This window comes from Odontesthes bonariensis, chromosome 8 (assembly GCF_027942865.1).
Source record: "Odontesthes bonariensis isolate fOdoBon6 chromosome 8, fOdoBon6.hap1, whole genome shotgun sequence".
In the NCBI taxonomy this organism is placed as follows: domain Eukaryota; kingdom Metazoa; phylum Chordata; class Actinopteri; order Atheriniformes; family Atherinopsidae; genus Odontesthes; species Odontesthes bonariensis.
This window is the reverse complement of record NC_134513.1, coordinates 8,596,662-8,615,798: the sequence shown is the minus strand read 5'-3', so window position 1 is coordinate 8,615,798 and position 19,137 is coordinate 8,596,662. Positions and strand designations below refer to the sequence as shown.

The following is a 19,137-nucleotide window of genomic DNA, read 5'->3' as shown; positions in this document are numbered from 1 at the left end:
TTCCAGATAAGAATGGAGTGATATTTCTGAGGTTGCATTTTAAACTGACATCGGATATTTTGAGAGCTACCGCTTTTAATGGCAAACAGCAAGTGCTGCAGTAACATCCATAAATATGACAAGATAGAAAAAGCTGTGAAATAGTGTGCTGATTCTTCAGGGACAAAATCCTGCACTGAAACTCTGGATAGTGTTGAAATAACCAATACATATTCAGACATGGATATAATATCAAATAAAACCAAATCACAAGCATTGCTTTTGTTCATCCTTAATACAATAGTAGAGTTTCAGTTTGACCAAACTCAGCATCTCTTGTTCCATTGTCTCCTCTCCTCTTCCTTCATGGGATGAAGCTGTGGTTGGGAATGCCGGCCTGGTACGTGGCCGCGTGCCGCGCCAACGTGAAGAGCGGTGCCATCATGTCGGCTCTCTCCGACACAGAGATCCAGAGGGAGATCGGAATCAGCAACCCTCTGCACCGACTCAAACTTCGCTTGGCCATCCAGGAAATGGTCTCCCTGACCAGCCCCTCGGCCCCGCCCACCTCCAGAACCGTGAGTTGTAGAGCAAATGTGTGAACATAGATGCAGGCTGGCATTACATTTCATCAAACATTTGTTGAAAGCATTTGGAGGAAGAATTTGAGTGGAACTGGCAAAAAAAAACATTGGACAAAAAGATGTGATTTTTAGCTCGGCACCAGGATTTGAACACGAGAAAACAAAATGGAGAGCAAAATCCAGCTGCCAGTACCTCATAAACTGACCAATTAGAACTGAAATTCACACATGCATACAACACAAGTTTAATAGATACTAAGCTTGGAGAAAAGTAACCACCAGCAAACCTTTGATATTACCATTGTGATTGCAAATTTGAAATGATGAGCCACCTGGAAAGGGATACCAATGCATTTATCCACCAAACCCTTACATTAACCTTCATCCGAACCTGAAGGGCTGATTTTTGGATCCAGCATATATTCGTTTATTGTCACACTTGTTTACCTCGCCCTTTATTTATTCTATTTGAAGAACAAACAGAAGAGGTGCAGCAATAGTCAATTTTTTTCTGAGCAAAAGAATTCAAATATGCAGATTGGTTATTAGACTTTTTCAAAATGCATATCAGCATTTATAATGTTTGGGAAAATGCTGCCAACAATAGCTTCAAGTGTAAAAATGTCAGTTGACATTTTAGCGTGGTAACTGGTAAGTTTTAGAGGTGTTGTGTTTCCTTTGAGCAGAGCCAGGCTCAGTTTCCCACCTAACGGGTTTCTGGTTTTCTTTCTCATCTTTAACCTGTAAAACTACTTTAAATAGCATTTTTATACTGATGTAAGTTTCACTTTACATTTTCTAATCTATTGGCTTACCTAAAGCACTTCAAATGATTGTATTTATAAAGGTGCTGCACAAACAAACTGGCTGGCATGCAAATCTGTACAGCGAGACTTGGTCTTCATAAAAGTTTCTCAAATTTCTACCTTCAAAGCAACTGACAAATGTTTGACTGTTTTTGTTTTTTTTTCTTATGCACGACGCCTCCACACATGGCTGACACATTTAGAGCTGTTTGGCTCACACTAAGCACAACTGTCATCAGTATTTCTATATGCAGTATTCCAAATGTTTTAAATCCTACAATGTTTAAAATTAGTAAGTGAACGTCGGTGGAGGACTGAGATGTTACGTTTGTGGCTCCCTGTCGTCATGGTAATTGCATATAGTCTCTGAGGACTCTGCTGTTCTTAATGATACTGTTGAGACTGCACACACTGCAGAGCAAAGACTAATGTGCTGTGTACAGGAGTACACCAACACCAATACTGCAGCTTACTGTATGTATACAAGACTTGAGAAGTTGCGCAGTGCTATATGAACGCAACATTCATGAAGGTCTTCGGTTTTTGACAATACCAGTTTGCATGCAACCCTCATAACTGAAAAGCTAACCATGCTATATTCCCCCCATGTTACCCGTTTACCTCATCATCTACTAGATCACTTCTTTAAAGACCAACTCTACGCACTTAACAGAGGGGGTTAACTGACGGTTTTACAAGTAAAACCGTTTTCTTCACTTTATTATAACCAGAGCTCCTTCTCTAAAGCACAAATATGCAATGAATTCAATTAGCTCAAATTTGCAGGACTATGCCAGATACCACAGACCAATAAGTCCTAGGAAAAGATGCACTTCTTTGTTTATGTATGAACTATATTATAGTATTGGAAGCAGTCACAGAGGAAGATGCATACAGACGATAATCAAGCATATGATCAGTTTGTCCACAAACTGAATTGTAAATTGAATATATCTTAATTTTTTGGGGACTGAGAGACTGTTTATCTGCTCAAGTAATTTCATAAGGTCACTCAGAGAAAATAAGATGGCATTTTGTAATTGCCAAGACAAAAGAAAACCAAAAATAGAATAATGACTCACAAGTTGTGACAAGAGATGGATAAGATGTGGCAAAAAAACCTACTTTAGTTAAGAGTTGTTCTCCCATTTGAATGGACAGAAGTTGGCTGGCAGGAGATGGATGGAGAGGGATGAGTAATGTGGGGTTTCTGTGTCTGCTGTTATCGATACTAATTTAGTGTTCTATGTTATGCATGGCAACTGTCTTTGTTATTTGTGGTACTGTATCGTATGCCAAAGTTTGGATGTTCTGTTCTGTGCTGTGTTTTTGTCCTTTGCACATGCCCTTTGACCCCTGGCGGGTTTCATCATCTGACTGTGATGCTATAACACTATTGGCTTACAGTGGTGCTGCTCTTCTTCTTTAACACTGCTTGCCCCTCCTACCGGACCTCTACTACCACCCCTGCCGCTGCTCCGTCTCTTGGGCTCGTCCCCTTGTAGCCGTCAGGCAATGTTTGGGTGACCCATGAGGAGATGGAGACCCTGGCAGCCCCTTCCAAAACGGTCAGTCCCATTGTGTCCTTTACCATCACCCTTTTCTTTTTGTCAGTTCTCACTGTGTCTGGGTGTGCGAGACTTATTACCTGGGCTGAATGAGGAGAGACGTGACTGACAGAGAGGGCATGCCACAGTTAAACTCTCCCCTGGACTGTGAACCTCCTGTCGATACTAAAGGTCAGCTTGAAGCCTTTTGTTGCCGATGAAGGCTCAGAGAAGGTTTGAGTCAGTTTGCTCTGCAGGTTTGGTTCGGCACATCAACATAATGAAGGTCACGAATCACCAAATCTAAGCGGTTTCTCTCTGTGGTGCCGTTACTCACTGCACAATAGATCTCAGAGTTATTTAAATCACATTTAGAATTTGGCTTCTTTTTTTTTGGTTCACGCATCAGGGAGTCAGCCCACTGAAGCTGCATGCGAAATGCAGCATTTTCATCCAAAAAGACCTTAGAGAGAGATGTACATGTTACAGATCAACCTTACAGTGCCTTCTTAAGATATTCACCCTTTTTTTGGCATTTCTCCCATTTTTCTTGCCTTGCACCTTGAAAGTAAAATCTATTTTGGGGGGATCTGCATCCACTGATGAACGCAACATGCCTACCACTTTGAAGTTGGAAAGCATTTTTAATAGTGAGACAAATGAAAATTTTGAGCATTCATAAGTTCCCACCCACAAACTTAATCTTTGTGGGTGGGGAACTCATGCATGCTTATGCAACACTTACCCAAATAGACTTGGAGCCGTTTGGCACATTTAGCCACTTGGATTTTGATAAAACTGCCCCAACTCACTGAGGCTGAATGGTTCCGCTGATGTTTGAGATTCGGATTGAGGTGTGGGCTTTGACAAGGCAATTCAAAGACATTAAAAGCCCAATTCCTGTTGTTCCCCTTGGCTCTACCCCTGCAATTTGCAGAGGCGGGGATCAAAGAGTAGCAGTCATTTCACTAGATGACCACTTGTCTTCCATTACCAAAAGGAAAGGAGTACCTTACCTCTGCATAACTTTTTTGCAAAGCAAATGTGCTGTCAAGCTAACATGCATTTTAAGATTGTGCTTGTATTTTCTTTTTTTTTTTTTTTAAATAAATGTATATTTACCTTGTTCGTTCACCGTACAAGTGCATAGTTTTATTTTGGCTGCAGGGTTTTAATAAAGCTTGGAGCAGTGAAGACATCTTCATTTAATCTCAAAATAAATGTTTTTCTTTTTCCCCCTTTGTTTGATTCAGAAGTCAGACTCTGAAGAGGGAAGCTGGGCTCAGGTAATCTTGAAAACCCGCTGTCTGTTTACATCGGTGTCAAAATATCCTCAATAAAAACCGTCAGTTGTCATTTTCAAGCTTCTGAAAGAACAAAGGTGGACGGGTGGTGGTTTCATTTACACTTTTCCTCAGACTCTCGCTTATGGGGACATGAACCATGAGTGGATAGGGAACGAGTGGCTGCCCAGTCTTGGACTACCTCAGTACCGCAGCTATTTCATGGAGTGCCTGGTGGATGCCCGCATGCTGGACCACCTCACCAAGAAGGACCTGAGGGTGCACCTTAAAATGGTGGATAGCTTCCACAGGTACTCAACTCGACTCAGTAGCCTCTTCTGACGGATGGCATTTAAAAAAAAAACAATGATTTCAATGATGCCAACAGAAACTGATACATTTTAAAACTAGAGATGGTCATTTTGATTTTTGGATGCCTTAAATACGAACAATATCCAATATTCTATAATTATTTCAAGTAATTTTTGTTCCTAAAACATTGCTTTATCAAGGTTCTGAGCAGTTAATGTAGAACATGTTTATTGAACTGATGTTGTATGACTGTGTATACGTGTGATTTTCTGAAATTAGAACAAGTTTACAGTATGGAATCATGTGTCTGAAGAAGCTCAACTATGACAGGAAGGAACTGGAGAGACGTAGGGAACAGAGCCTGCATGAGATGAGAGGCAAGACGACCCCCGAATAACAATGGATCAACCTTGAACAAGATGGAGATGTGAAAATATTTGTGGCGAGCTTACATTTGTCTTTGCAGATGTACTGGTGTGGAGTAATGAGCGGGTCATCCGCTGGGTGCAGAGTATAGGCCTGAGGGACTACGCCAACATTCTGCTGGAGAGCGGTGTGCACGGAGCCCTGGTTGCCCTGGATGACAACTTTGACTTCACCAGCCTGGCATTGCTCCTCCAGATTCCCAACCAAAACACTCAGGTACTGCAGCCACACCAATACTGGTCAGACCCTGATGTGCAGCTACTAATTCTCTCTACTTAGGAAGCTTGTTTTGAACTCAAATAGCACAAATAGGAATAAGCCTTTATTGTGAAGCAGATATTATCAAGTTATCAGTGTGAGTATGGGTAGATATATCTTCTGTCATCGGCTTCGATCTAAAAATAGAGGATTGCTGCTATTGGCCTTCAAAAGCTGGTAGAATCTAAATCAGAACAAGCAGATTTGCCAACTGTCACTCTGGCAGGTCGCCCTGTAAATATTCACTGCTCATGTCGAATATAATAGGCTGAAATGAATATGAAGCACAAATAATGTAATGTGTCAGCTGTCACTGTTACCACACTGCTAAAAATAGCTGGACTTGTGAAAGTTAGAATCTGTCGCACATTTTTTTATTATTATCCCCCTTCAGGCACGTCAGCTTCTGGAGCGAGAGTACAATAATCTGCTGGCGCTGGGCACTGACAGGAGACTGGATGAGGTGAGCAGAAACTATCACACAAATGGAATGCATAAAAGGACCACTATGCAAAGGTTGTTGGAGATTTTAACTCTCAGACAACTTCCACTGTGGCCTAAGACTGTAATTGGTGTGTTGGGATCATGGCTCGGCCACAGCTATCATTAGAAAAAGGCAGGGCTTTAATGAGTCATCGGAAGGAAACCTTTTCTTTTATTCTCAGGACTAAATTAAGTACTAGCGTGGTGTATAGTGGAAACGGCTCCTTTTGATTGATTATATTATTGGCCTAAAAGAGCAATGGTATGTTTGGAGGAAAAAAAAAAAAATGCTTTCCTGTTGGGAAGGAACACTTCTTTCATAAACCAGTGGGGTGGACAACATTTTAATTGCAGAATAAAGTATGGATTTAATTTTATACCAGCAAAATCTAATGATTTTGACTACACAAAGACTTGCAGGCTAAAGATCAGGGGGCCCTTACAGTACAGACCTAAACATTGTTGAAAATTGATGTATAATTCAGTAAGAGGATAGTGCACACTAGGCAGTTCAAGAATCTCATTAAAGACTCCCCATGCTTCCAAAAGTAGGAGTTTAAGTACCAACCTTGCAGGGTGTTGAAACTGTTATTTTTTTCCAAATTTAAACTCAAGGAAATCTTCCTTAAAATCTTGTAAATCAGCGTCACCCTTTACTGGTCCTCAAATTTCATCTACGGTTAACACTGACAAATAGGTTTTACACTTCTCATCCATCAGTGCGATGACAAAGACTTCCGGGGTCCATCGTGGCGGAGGCAGTTTCCTCCCCGGGACATCCATGGCATCAGTATGATGCCTGGTTCAGCAGAAACGCTCCCTGCGGGGTTCCGTCTCACCACGACGTCTGGTCACTCCCGACGACTGCCCCCTGAGGGTGAGAGCCTGCCTCACACACACGACCTTCATTCACCTGCTGCCAACATTTTCTTCTCAAAAATGAAATGACTGTCTGCGCAGTTTGGCTTTGTTTTAATCGTAAATGAAACAGTGATAAAACTGGAGTCAAACACAAGTCTAGCTCTGAAAGGCAACAGCAAAACAGAGCTTACGTCCCACCTGTTGCACAGGTAGCTCAGAGCACCACACCTGAGACTTGTGCTGTTTGTACGGAGCATTCTGACTGTGTCTCTTGTTCTCTCCGACTCTGACGGCTGCTCCGTAGTCCTCTATGAGGCGCTGGATGATAGTCCTGACGACATGTATTTGGACTGGTTTCAAGGTCAGCTATGCCTCTATGAAGGTTGTGGGCTTTTTAGCCCTGCGTGCACTATTATTCCACGTACTCTCTTCTTCTCCTCCTCCCCCCATGATCTCTGCCAACCACTCTCCTGCTGTATCTCTCCTGTTCTGTGGTTTCTCACCCTCACCTTTCTCTACAACTTTCTTTCCAAAATCCAACTCCAAGGGTGTTGTTTTGCAGAATTGCAAAATAGTTATGCCACCCTGGTGGTTTAAAAAAAAAACAAAAAAACTAGGGGGTCAAGTTATGGATTAGGACCCATGCTTGCTGGTACAACCCTTGAAGTAATGAAGCAGCAAAAGGTGGCTAAGCAGTGCTATGTAAGTTGGCCTGAATCAGGAGGTTTACATAGGTGAAAAATACATTTTGGAAGTTTCAAGTAAAACTGACAGCCTGTGCCATTCCTCATCCCAATGTTGTGAAAAGAGAATACTGGCTAAAACAGGCTTGGGTTGAAGGACAATGCTGGTTTATTGCAAATTAAGCCCTATATATGTGACCATTACCCACTGTGGGTTCTGTTTGACATTAATGGTTGCTGGTGCTATCATAAAGCTTTTCAGATTTCTGTGCAGTATGCAGCCCTATTTGGACAGTGAGTACAATACATAAGTTACTAATGGTCCACAGTAGCATGGCTCGTCTCTATCCAGTAGAAATGTGCCTGCTGGGGTAAAGTGAATCGACCCAGGTCAATCAGTTTCAAAAGTTAAGATGAGTTAATAATTGCTTATTGCAGCCCTGTGTTCATTTAATAGCATGCTCTCCTTCGCAAGAATGTTCTGTGCACTTGTGATGCTCCTTCGTAGCGATAGTATTAGGGGCCTGTATCATATGCACAAACTTGTTTTTCACATGCTTCATTGCCCATTAACCTTTTGACAATAATAATTGTCAAAACAATAATATAATGGCTATAATATTAATGTGATTGTGACACAGCCAAACAGTCTGTCCCCAGGGGTAACAGGTCATCATATAGAAGCTTTGCACGGACAATCATCCACCTAAACCCTCTAACAAATTTAAAAATTTTCTGAATTTCTTCAAACACAAAATAGGCTTGAAACTGGGCTCCTAATTCAAGGCCAAGCAAACGCACAAGACTGTAATATTCATTGTACTGCCATCTCAGACAGACAGTGTCATACTACGACCTCTCCACGCACTACAACTGTCCGACTGAGTTATACAGGCTCATCCGTTGAGAACATGAAGGCATACGTCCTCTATTTGGTGCTAATGGTGGAAAAAATAATAAATGAATAGTAAACATACAAAAGGAAACGGGATTAAGCTGGAAATACAGGCTGGGTACAGTCCATATATTGCCATAGAATACAAAAAAAAAAAAACTTGCTACGGCTTTTTTTTTTTTTTCCTAAATGAAACACAGGTAGTTGTTTCTTAGCCAGATGGCCACTTACGTGAAAACTGTCTTCATCAGAAAAAGTAAATTTGTTAATTTATTTTCAATTGAACAGTATATATTTCAAATATGGAGGGAGCAAACTCGGTCTCCTGATGAAGCATCTATAATATGCCCACTTGGGTCGGGGTACACAATTGAGTTATATCCCAGCTTGGAAAAAACCAGGATTGTCCTTTCAATGGATGCAGAGTGTATTAGCAGCTGGAAATCATCCAAATGCACTGATTTTTGGCCAGAATTCTTCTTTAACAAGTTGTTCCCAATGACACTAAAACAGCTTTTTTTGTGTTCCTGTGTCTCTAATCACTGTAATTCCTGGTTTGTGATGCCCACTATAAACTAAAATGTCGTTGCTGGTGGTGTCCACTCAAAATAAGAACTTCCTTTGAGTGATCCATGGCTTTCTCCTCTAAGGGTGACCATACCAGTAACCACCATTATGTGGAAAAGTATTGCTCGTCACTGTTGAAGATGTCTAACCTTGAGGGGGAAGGAACCAGAGTAAAATGATGTTTCCTTCTCCCTGTGATATGGGAACAGCTTTAATCATCATTCTATCTTACTGTCTCCCCCTACAGTCGGACCTTCTGCGGTGCAGCGACTGGACAGTTCCACGGTGAGAACCTACTCCTGCTGAGAGGAGGACGAGGGGAACCTTAAACTGTACGCTGTATGTAACACAACACAGACTTTCGCTCTGTTAAGTAAACAGGTTTTAGATTAAAGGGATAGTTCGCCTCTTGACATGAAGATGTATGACATCCCATACTAGCAATATAATTTATGAACGTTTTCTTACCCCCTGCTGCGTCCTGTAAGCCGAGTTCCGGCGTCGTTTTGGCGTTGACGAAGGTAGTCCGGCTAGTTGGCTGGGGTTGCAAAAATAAAGTGTTTTGCTTCTCAAAACAATATGTGTTCAAAAGAGTAATACATTTGCATTACAAAATCGTTGTGCAGGAAAAAGTCAGACCACACAATCGCTTGGCGCTATTTTCTCTCCCTTCGTATCACTGCGTGCTGTGTAGACCAAGCAGTCCCCTACTTCCGAGCAGTAAACACCGAGAAACGGGCGCGGCTGTCGGCAGGTGGCAGTGATACGAAGGGAGATAAAATAGCGCTAAGCGATTGTGAGGTCTGACTTTATCCTGGACAATGATTTTGTGAGGCAAATGTATTACTCTTTTGAACGCATATTGTTTGAGAATCAAAACGCTTTAGGTCAGTAACCCCAGCCAACTAGCCGGACTACTTTCGTCAACACCTAAACGAGGCCGGAACTCGGCTCACAGTACGCAGCAGGGGGTAAGAAAATGTTCATAAATGATATTGGTAGTATGGGATGTCATACATCTTCATGTCAAGAGGTGAACTATCCCTTTAAAGACGGGGAATTTTTTCCTAAAATGGGCATGAGGGTGTCTAAACAACTTGGCAAGCCTCAAAGGTGTTTTTGCCAGGTAGCTGTGATGAGGTCATAGGAGGTGGCAGGGCTAGCAGAGAGCTACAGCCTCATCCTGATCTCTGCCCTTTAATGTCTGTCCAAGAAGATGAGTCCATTACAGTCAAAGCTTTAAAAACCTGCTTAAATACAGAATTCAGTATTTCACACCAAGATGAAAGATCATTTACATGATTGTACAGCCTCCAGTCTCATATATTAAGCCTTGTGAGAGCTACTTGGACTATAAAATGGCTATGTACTAGATTGCCAGGTGCAATGTGAAATTAAAATTTATCTCAAGTATTCTTGTTTCATATTGCATCTGCTGAAATTACTTGCATATCAATTTAACTGGCAACCTGATGCTGAAACTTTTTCAGTATTTGACGACAGTGTATAAAAAGACGAGCGCACTACCCATGAAATGAGTACACAGCTTAGCCTTTTCGAAAGATGAAACAAGCATTAACAAATGGAAGAGCTTCAAACAACCACTGTAGTGTGAGATCCTCAAATACTCAGGGTTGTGTTTAAGGAAACAGTTTTAGTTCATCTTAACTCTTGGTTGCAGCCATACTAGTGCACCTGATTTGAATTACTGGTGGAAAACCTGGTTAGCTCATATTTTGTTAGGTTGCTCCGTATGTACTTTGTCAGACAGTGAATCAGAGACTACAATAATGCCTAATTACTTCACATTTTTCTGTTGAAAAGCTGACATGAGGAATCATGGGAGACTGACTTTGATGACCTACAGTCGCAAGTTGCCTACACAGGATCTGAAATGCAATAAGGTATGTTTTTATCGGAAACTGCTTTCTCTATCTTCCAAATCAGAGCTGAACTAATATATTTGAACAAATATCGTAGCTTTCATAAAGTTAAGATCTACTTCAGTAGACCAGGCAAGCAAGTTAAAACAGAATCTGTTTTCCAAGAAACATTCAGAAGAACATGAAACCAATAAAAACATCAGGTTAACAGGATTGTGTTGAATTCAGACTCTTCCTGCTCTCATCTCAGGGAGATTAACAAATATCGGTCACAGTTGGCTTTTTCTTGTTCATATGAATTACTTTCACTCAAAATCTGCCTGCAGAGTAGCTGAGAAGTTTTGTATGTGTTTATATATTTCTTTTTTTGGGCTTTTTATGTCTTTAATGTTAGGACAGTTCGAGAGAGACAGGAAGCAGGGGGCAGAGAGAGGGGAAAGACACGCAGCACAGGGCCGCTCGGTGCGTGAGTTGAACCGGGGCCAGCTGCAGTGAGGACTGTAGCCTCTGTACATGGGGCGGCTGCTTAACCCACTACACCACCGACCGCCCCAATATATATATTTCTCTCTCTTCTCAGTATCTTAAGGGAAGCCATAGATCTGGACGCCTTTCTCAGACCCCGTGGTATGTTCAAAACCTGCACAAACAACCGTGGTAAGAGATTTTTAAACATTTTGAGGTTTTTGCAAAATAGAAAACAGTCATATGTACAGTTAGACTACAGATTCTCCCCTCTTCTGACTCAACATTGAACATTAAAGGGTAAAAACAAAGTCAAATTATAATATTTAATACGTTGAAGTATTTTTGTTTCAGTATCACTCAGGAAAAAAAAAAAAAAGAATTAATGCATGTATTTTTCACCAGTAGACTTAACCATTGTCACTTGTATGAGGATATGCTTGGTCTGTGGAAATTACAGGTAAAAGTTATTTCATGTAATTTCCACTCCACCAGACCCTCGTCGGTTTGTATTCATGAATTATTTTGGATAAATATTTCTGCTAAATAAATGTATGTGCTGTATTTTACTGGATACTTAGGAAGAAAGAGACAAAAATAAAGTGACAACACTTATGAGGAAATATACTTCCAGTTACTGACTAATAATAAAGTAATCATTTTTACCTTCTAATGTTCAATGTTGAGTCTGACTGTACATATGACGGAATGTTTTTCTGTTTTAGAAAATTGTCAAAATGATTAAGAATTTCATGAAAATCTTTTGGTTGTGCAGCTGTTGGGTCTGAAAAAGACATCCAGATGTACGTCTTTTCTAAAGATACTGACAGAAAAATAAAAGTCTCAGGCCAGAAATATGCTTCCTTTTTAATCGCACTTGCTCGTTGTGGGCGTAATAGTTTACACACCTGCTGTGTACTACAGATTCCACTTTCCACACCACATTACTGCAACCATCCATAAAGACATTTTCACAGTCGCAAACTTTCTTGACTAGCTTGTCCTCAAAACTTCCCGTCATTTTTACCACTTCTGACCCTATGGCTCCACACGTTGCAGCTTGCGAACGCGTAGTGTTTATTTCTGAAGGCGTGCATAAACGATGCTCCAAACGCACGCAGGATACACAAGGCACCCATGATAAATATGCTTATCTGAAATTAAAAGTAAGTATATTCCGGGCCTGAGTCAGCAGCAAGAGGCTAGAATAACTGAAAACTGTGCATTTAGACATTTAAGTTTTTGGAGCTGAACACTTCATATAAACAAGAAAAAGCCAAATGAGACCTATACTGTTCAGGGAATATTCGTTCATCTCCCTGAGCTATTATTTACATGAGGCTGGAAAACGTTTGGATATTATTGGATTCCATGAGCAACAAGTTACTCGGCTGGAAAAGCATTAGTGAAATGTTGGTACTTTTAGGAGCATAATCTCCTGACAAACAGGTTTTATGTTTGGCATCAGTTACCACAGTAATCTAGACAGGTAACAGAAAAAGTGATGACGATGTGAATGGTCAATAAAACTAAAGGCATCTATTTATCAGTAGTTAAAAACAAAGACGTGTGAATGCCTTTGTGGTGATAATTCTGTTCCTCTGAATATTCCTTGTTCACAGGTTTCTCTTGGAAAACAGATTCCAATTTAACTGTGCTTGCATGATTAAATACTGGTGAAATGAATAAATCATAAATGTTGTGATCGAACAATGCTGCAGTAGATTCAAACTTTGATGTTCAATGTTTTTTGTTTAAATATCTTAGTTCAGCTCTGATTATTTTTGAAGACACAGAAAGCAGTTTCTGACAAATACATACCTTCTCACATTTTACATCCTGTGTAGGCAACTTGTAGGCCATCAAAGTCAGTCTCCCATGATTCCATATGTCAGCTTTTGAAGACAAATGTGAGGTAATTAGCCATCTTTGTAGTCACACTTTTATAATATGAACATCCACATTTATGCTTATGATCATTCTCTGTTTCACTGTCCTATAAAGTACGTGTAAGGCTGACTCAAAAAGCAAACTTGCAAAATACGAGCAAACCATGTTTTCTAGCGGTAGCTTGCCACAATTAAAATCAGGTGCCTTAATATGGATGCAACCAAGAGTTGTTCACTTTAACAACTCTTATGATCAAAGAAAAAGTATGCCAACAAACAACAAGATATTTTTAATTCTCTGTAAATGTGGGCTACAGGTAGACTGAATAATCTCATGACTAATATTAACAAAAAGTGGCAACTTAGAACACTGTTGGCTTGATTCAGATACTGTAATTTCATCAAGTTACTGGTGAGCATGCTTCGGATACACAGAATAATGCTCGAACGGCTTCTGTTTGGAAGTACCAGGTGCCCTCCCCTCTCCCCTGATGACAGCACTGCTATCGGCCTCATAGCAACAGACACTGGCCCCACCTCTAGACCCTCAAAAGCCAAGATGACTATCGTCTCGGGCCATCTTTAGTCACAAGATTGTGACTAATGGTGGACTTTGAACCTTACGTTGCACAATGTAAGACTACCGCTTTTAGCCCCAGGGTTTAAATAATTTAAGTCCAATTTCCTCTTAATATCACCACTCACAATACTTCACCTGTGATGGCCCTTAACCAACAGCATGCAGTAAAAAGGACATTTCAAATAGAACTCAAATGTTATCTACTAAGCAGGATATTAGGCAAGGACGTCTGTGTGTTTAAGCAACACTTTACTGGAGGTTACTGCGAGCTGAAATAGCCAGTAAATCAAATATAATTGTATCATATATCATTGGGTTGAATTGTGGTACGGTTGCTACCGACAGCATTAATATTTTTGCACTGATGCAAGCAGTTGCAATCAAAACAGAAGAATAAGTACAAAGTTGGCACGAGGCAAAACAAAACACTTGCCTGTGGATAAATGAAACATTACAGCAGGCTGCAAAACTCAATGTGGCACATTACAGTAGATGCTTACTGGGCTGTGATACTAAAGTTATGCACTGTAGGTAGAAGACTGTAAGCTCAAGGGTTTCAGTAAAGGACCAATTAAGTAAGATGCAAGTGAGGAAAAGATGAGACAATGTGGCTGAAACACTTCTGGTGTACAACCCAGGGAACTATTCACCATCGCATAGTAAAATGTATAATCTCAATAAAATGTCTGGAAATAAGTGCATCTTGCCTGGAGGTAAAATTCCCAACTCAAATGGAGACAAAAGTATTAAATACAGCTGGCTGCCAACCGGAGTTATATCTAGTATGTGACTAAGTGTCAGGGTCCAAAGGTTCTTGGCATTTTATAAGTCTGCTTGCTCCCCTCTGTTCTTCAAAATCTAACCACCTTTAAGGATTTAAAGCCTACAAGTATTAGATGAATTTCTAATTTCAGTTCAACACCTTGGGGGGGAAGAAAAACTAATTTTTCCTATTCCACAACACCTAGACATGCATTCTCTTACAGCCAATGCCCCAAAAGCAGGCTCTTCATGCCATAACAAAACGCGACTCAACCAGAGCGAATGAGGGGAGGCAGGGTTATGTGGGCACCGACAGTGTGTGAGCGCAGGTGGTATTTATCCATCGATTCTGTAGAAAATGAATATGGAAACCGTTGAAATATTGACAACTCTACCTGTTCTATATTCTTACAGTTACAGTTCTGAAAGGAGACTTGCTGGAGGGGCCGACCTGCTGAGGATCAAAACAATCTGATGACACGCACTGCCAAGAAACCCCGCTCCATCCCCTATAACGTGGGCACCAGATGCCGGTGCTAAACTGTCCTGCAGGCAGCCCTGTTGTCACCATTTCTACCTTTTACATGTACAGTAACTTGTCAAAGTATAATGTACTGTGTATTTCTTCTACAGGAGATGTGTAGGTTATCTGTAAATTAATATAAATATGCCATTTTTAATATATACACACACACATCTATGTATAAAAAGATATTCAGTTTGTGCAAAAAAAAATAAAATAAAAATGTCCCTGCCACCTCATTTAGTGGACCATAGATTAATATATGCTGCTCTAAACTCTCCATATTACCCCCCATTCCTCTAGATCATTTTGTACATATGGTTTTATTTTTTCATTGTGCTGATGATTATGATGATGAACCTGTGCTGCGCCATCAAGAGGAAGAGACCCCGGGTGTTGTGTGGAAAAACTAGCCCTCTAGCGGTGCCTCATTCTAGCACCAATACCCCTCATCGTCGTTTCTTATGGACTCGCCGTCACTATAGGAGGACGCAGTGACACGCTGGAACAACGTGACAAGCAATTTCATACAAATGCTTGAACTCGGGACTATTTGGTAGCCAAGGACAAAACAAGAGACGCTGTTGCTCTCCGAAGTTGCACAAAACCTCCTCTGAACAAAAAAGCTGTATGCCATTCGTAGACCCCGTCACTTGTTGTACTGTATGTTTCGTCAGGCAACACATTACCACAAACTACACTTACAGCCGAGCTGGCCTTCTCTCCCACCTGTCGAACTCTTCACGGAACAGATGAAATAACTGAAAGACAGACTGCTTTAGCTCATTGTGTGTGTAGAGTGTATATGATCATGTTGAAGTGAGGTGACTTTATGACAACTGTTGCTTGCTGTGATTGGTGTACCTGTTAATTATTATTTTTTTTTTTTTGTCAGTTTCCAGGGTAGCCTATTGTACAGCCCTGTTATCTGTCTTTTAGTTATTTTTGTTGGACAACAAGTCTTGCACTTTTCCATTTGTTTTTACATCTTCAATTTGCACGAACGAGGAATAATTTTGTCCCCATTTTTTTTCTTTTTTTTAATTTATTACTTCTTGTACTTTGGTCAAAACTAAGTGGTGAGCAAACAAATTTTCATTGTCAATTAAAAAAAAAAAACTGTTAGTGAGTTGTAGTCATCACTTTTCATTTACAATACTTCTTGATAGGAAAAGGTTTTTGTTTTTTTTTAAACCTGGACCTATCTAGATCACTCGAGATCCGCGTTTATCCATATAACGGGAGAGAAGAGGGCATAGACAACACAGCCTCCAAATAAGGAATTATCTGTCTTTATTTCACCAATACTTTAAGACTTGAGTAATTTAAATATTTTCCAAAGGACGCCGACTTTCACCAAACTGTTATCGGTGAGTAGATTAACCTATTTTATGCCAGAAGTAAGGTCCAGGTTTGCGAAAAAAAAAAAAAAACTTCCCCTTTAATGGAAGCAATATTATTTAGATTATATACAGATATGCTCTCACTTTCATCATTACAAGTCTAAAGAAATTAATCAAGCTGCTTGGATTTATCATAGTCTGAGTAAGACAAAACAGTCAAACTAATTCTACCGTTAACTTGGCTCAAATATATATTTCAGTAAAGGTTAGCTGAAGGCTCGTGAAAATTGGGTATTTTCTTGACAAAGGGAATGACTGTTGTCCAACCTCAGAGGAGCTCAGGATGCGGGACGTCTCAAAATCTTTTCTACTTTCTTTTCAATGTCCTTGAACACCTCTGGATCCTCAATGGTAGGAGAAATCTGTAAAGGAAAAATGATTTATTTTAAAATAAGCAATGTTTGCGGAGATATTTTTCCCTATAGATGAATCAGTTGATGAGCCTCTATTCCATTTAAGGAGCGCAGGGCCTGCACAGATGACACACCATCTCATTAGCTGTACTGTTCCCTTGATTAAAAGAAAAAAAAAAAAGTCCTCCTGAGCTTAACTTTTAGAAAGTTACTAGAGATTGTAAAGAAGCACAAAATATTTCGCAGAGTTGCAATGTACCTTGTACGGTTTTCCGTTGATCAGATTGGCCAAAGAAGAGCGCGGTATCTTTCCAGAGCGCGTCTTTGGTAATCCACAGACAAAAAGCACACTCCTAAAGGCGGCCACTGGTCCAATGGTGTTTCTCACAAGCTTGACAATCTCGTTTACGATTTCTTCTTCAGTTTTCTGAACACCTGAGATGTATCACATGATGTAAAACAAGTAAATTATGCTTTGGTGCCACCTTTTGGGACAAGGAGTGATGACACCAAAAAGACAAGGAAAAACAGCACAATTAACACACAGTTTTATCCTTGAACTTAGGGGGCATGAATTGCTTAAGGTATTGCTACACATATCTTATTCCTCACCTTTCTTGAGTACACACAGTGCCAAAGGAACATGACCCTTCAGCGTATCCTCAAGACCCACCACAGCACAGTCTCCCACAGCAGAGTGCAGCAGCACTGACTGCAAAACAAACACATAAGGATAAAAACAAGGAGGGAAAACCCACGTCACATTCTTCATAAAGTTTCTCTTACCTCCTCTAATGCTCCTGCAGACAGCCTGTGACCTGCCACATTAATGACATCGTCAGACCGGGACATGATGTAAAGAAATCCCTCCTCGTCCAAAAAACCTGCATCCATGGTGTCATAGTACCCCTAACGGTTTAAAGAAATAAAGAAATAAAATAAAATAAAACTGGAAGTGATTAGATTAATCACTGAAAGTCTATGCAGGCTAATGCAGATCCTCAACAACTGCAAATAACCAAAGTTGTTATGCAATTCAAAACCAAACCACTAGAGGCCGACATATTACCACAAATACAGTTGGCAGCAAAACAAAAATTTTAAATTTAAACACGATTGCATGGGGATTTTTCTGCCAACTTTATGACCTCTTCTAAGACATTAACTTTCTTTACTTTATGGTCAGTTTTGCTTTGATCACACAGGAACAGTAAACATGATAACTCACAGGGAACCTAGTGAAGTAGAGCTCCTTGAACAGATCCTGGTTCTGCCACAATGACAATGCTGCACCAGGAGGTAAAGGTAGCCTTATTAGAAAAGAAAAATTTTCGTCAAGTAGTACAAGAAAAGCCTCATGTGCAACAAAGCATGACACCAACTGACTACTGTACAGCTTTACACCAAAAATATCTGGTACATCTTATTTTTCAGCCATCTCAAAATCAGATCAAACTTTAAGTCACAATGGTGTGTTCATGTCACCTCACCGCAGTTAGCTGGCAAACAGCCTTGCTCTGCTAGACCTGACCCACAGTGAGGCACAAAAAGAATCACACAAGGCAGGCAGGAGAGTCGAGTCAGTCATTGTTTACCAAGACTGTAAGTAATGCAGTGAACATGAGTCTTGCAGTGACATTATTCTAATGCAGGAGAAGACCCAAGAAAATGTCACCTTTAATGATGATTTTCCTTCCAAAAAACAGCCTCTACACAAGTAAAGCAAAACGACATAATAAACCAAGCATAACTCTGAAAAAAAGCTCACGGGTGAGCGTATTCACCTTTACCTTTTGTCTGTATGCATATCGGCAAGATTATGCAAAATCTGACAAAGTGAATTTCCCAGAATGTGCAGGAGAGGTGGGCTAAGAGTACAGGAAGAATCCATTAACTTTTGCATAGATTGTGATTCCTTTAGTTAAAACTGTGGAAAAATAAAACTAAACAAAGAGCTGAGCTTTCTAATCTAATAAAGGTAATGGCACAGATTTTCTGCAAATACAAAGAATGCTAACACAGCTGTTCCTCTCCGTTTCTAGCAGCTCTACCTTTAACCCCCATTGCACTGTATATGTGCTCTCCTTGGAAATCCCCCTCAGCACTGAGCAATTACTAGCGTTTAGAACAGGGGGGTAGGGTTGGGGGGTGATAACAGATAGGTAACAGACTGGCAGATAAGGAAGCACAAAGGGCCATAACTGACCGCTGCAGCTTTCAGTGCACTCCACTTAGCAACTGCCTGACATAAACAGATTAATTTCTCTCCAAGATCCTTTTTCACCAGAAAGGAGTGATGTTTGATGCTTGTGGTCTGACGTGCCATCTAAATGTGAATTATTACATTTAATAACTCAAAGATTTAAGTTCAACTTGCATTTGTGTGAGCAATATGCTTTTAACTCACACATCGAATGTGTGTGCAAGTCCCAGAAGAAAAGTAAGGAAGCTGCTCACGCAGCTGTGGACATATTCTCTTGGCTTACCTCACAACGATATTTCCCAGGGTTCTTGGCTTCACCTCCTGCATGTCATCATCGATCACTGTGACTAGTGCAAAAGGAAAGAACATGCAGCTCAAATTCAGTGGTTGTA

At 40.5% G+C, this 19,137-nt stretch overlaps 2 protein-coding genes across 18 annotated transcripts in view; one reads left to right on the top strand and one right to left on the bottom strand.

The window, feature by feature from the left end:
* The window catches only part of ppfia2 (PTPRF interacting protein alpha 2), a 165,632-nt gene extending 149,711 nt beyond the window's left edge, over positions 1–15,921 (top strand). For 5 of the 17 annotated variants that reach the window (XM_075471557.1, XM_075471551.1, XM_075471556.1 and 2 more), the window contains 11 exons: positions 357–557; positions 2,875–2,937; positions 4,170–4,202; positions 4,335–4,510; positions 4,791–4,888; positions 4,978–5,153; positions 5,590–5,658; positions 6,399–6,555; positions 6,844–6,900; positions 8,932–9,023; positions 14,678–15,920. In XM_075471557.1, coding sequence (XP_075327672.1) covers positions 357–557; positions 2,875–2,937; positions 4,170–4,202; positions 4,335–4,510; positions 4,791–4,888; positions 4,978–5,153; positions 5,590–5,658; positions 6,399–6,555; positions 6,844–6,900; positions 8,932–8,990 — 1,089 coding nt within the window. In that variant the 3' untranslated portion in view covers positions 8,991–9,023; positions 14,678–15,920. Of the gene's footprint in view, positions 1–356; positions 558–2,874; positions 2,938–4,169; positions 4,203–4,334; positions 4,511–4,790; positions 4,889–4,977; positions 5,154–5,589; positions 5,659–6,398; positions 6,556–6,843; positions 6,901–8,931; positions 9,024–10,508; positions 10,589–14,677 lie in introns of all 17 variants that reach the window. The other 12 variants (XM_075471561.1, XM_075471558.1, XM_075471552.1 and 9 more) reach the window with 10 other exon arrangements.
* acss3 (acyl-CoA synthetase short chain family member 3) overlaps positions 15,661–19,137 on the bottom strand; it is a 39,366-nt gene continuing 35,889 nt past the window's right edge. Inside the window, exons 11-16 of the mRNA XM_075471563.1 lie at positions 19,029–19,092; positions 17,771–17,852; positions 17,329–17,451; positions 17,155–17,254; positions 16,802–16,977; positions 15,661–16,551 (exon numbers count right to left, since the gene is read on the bottom strand). Coding sequence (XP_075327678.1) covers positions 16,468–16,551; positions 16,802–16,977; positions 17,155–17,254; positions 17,329–17,451; positions 17,771–17,852; positions 19,029–19,092 — 629 coding nt within the window. The 3' untranslated portion in view covers positions 15,661–16,467. The remainder of the gene's footprint in view (positions 16,552–16,801; positions 16,978–17,154; positions 17,255–17,328; positions 17,452–17,770; positions 17,853–19,028; positions 19,093–19,137) is intronic.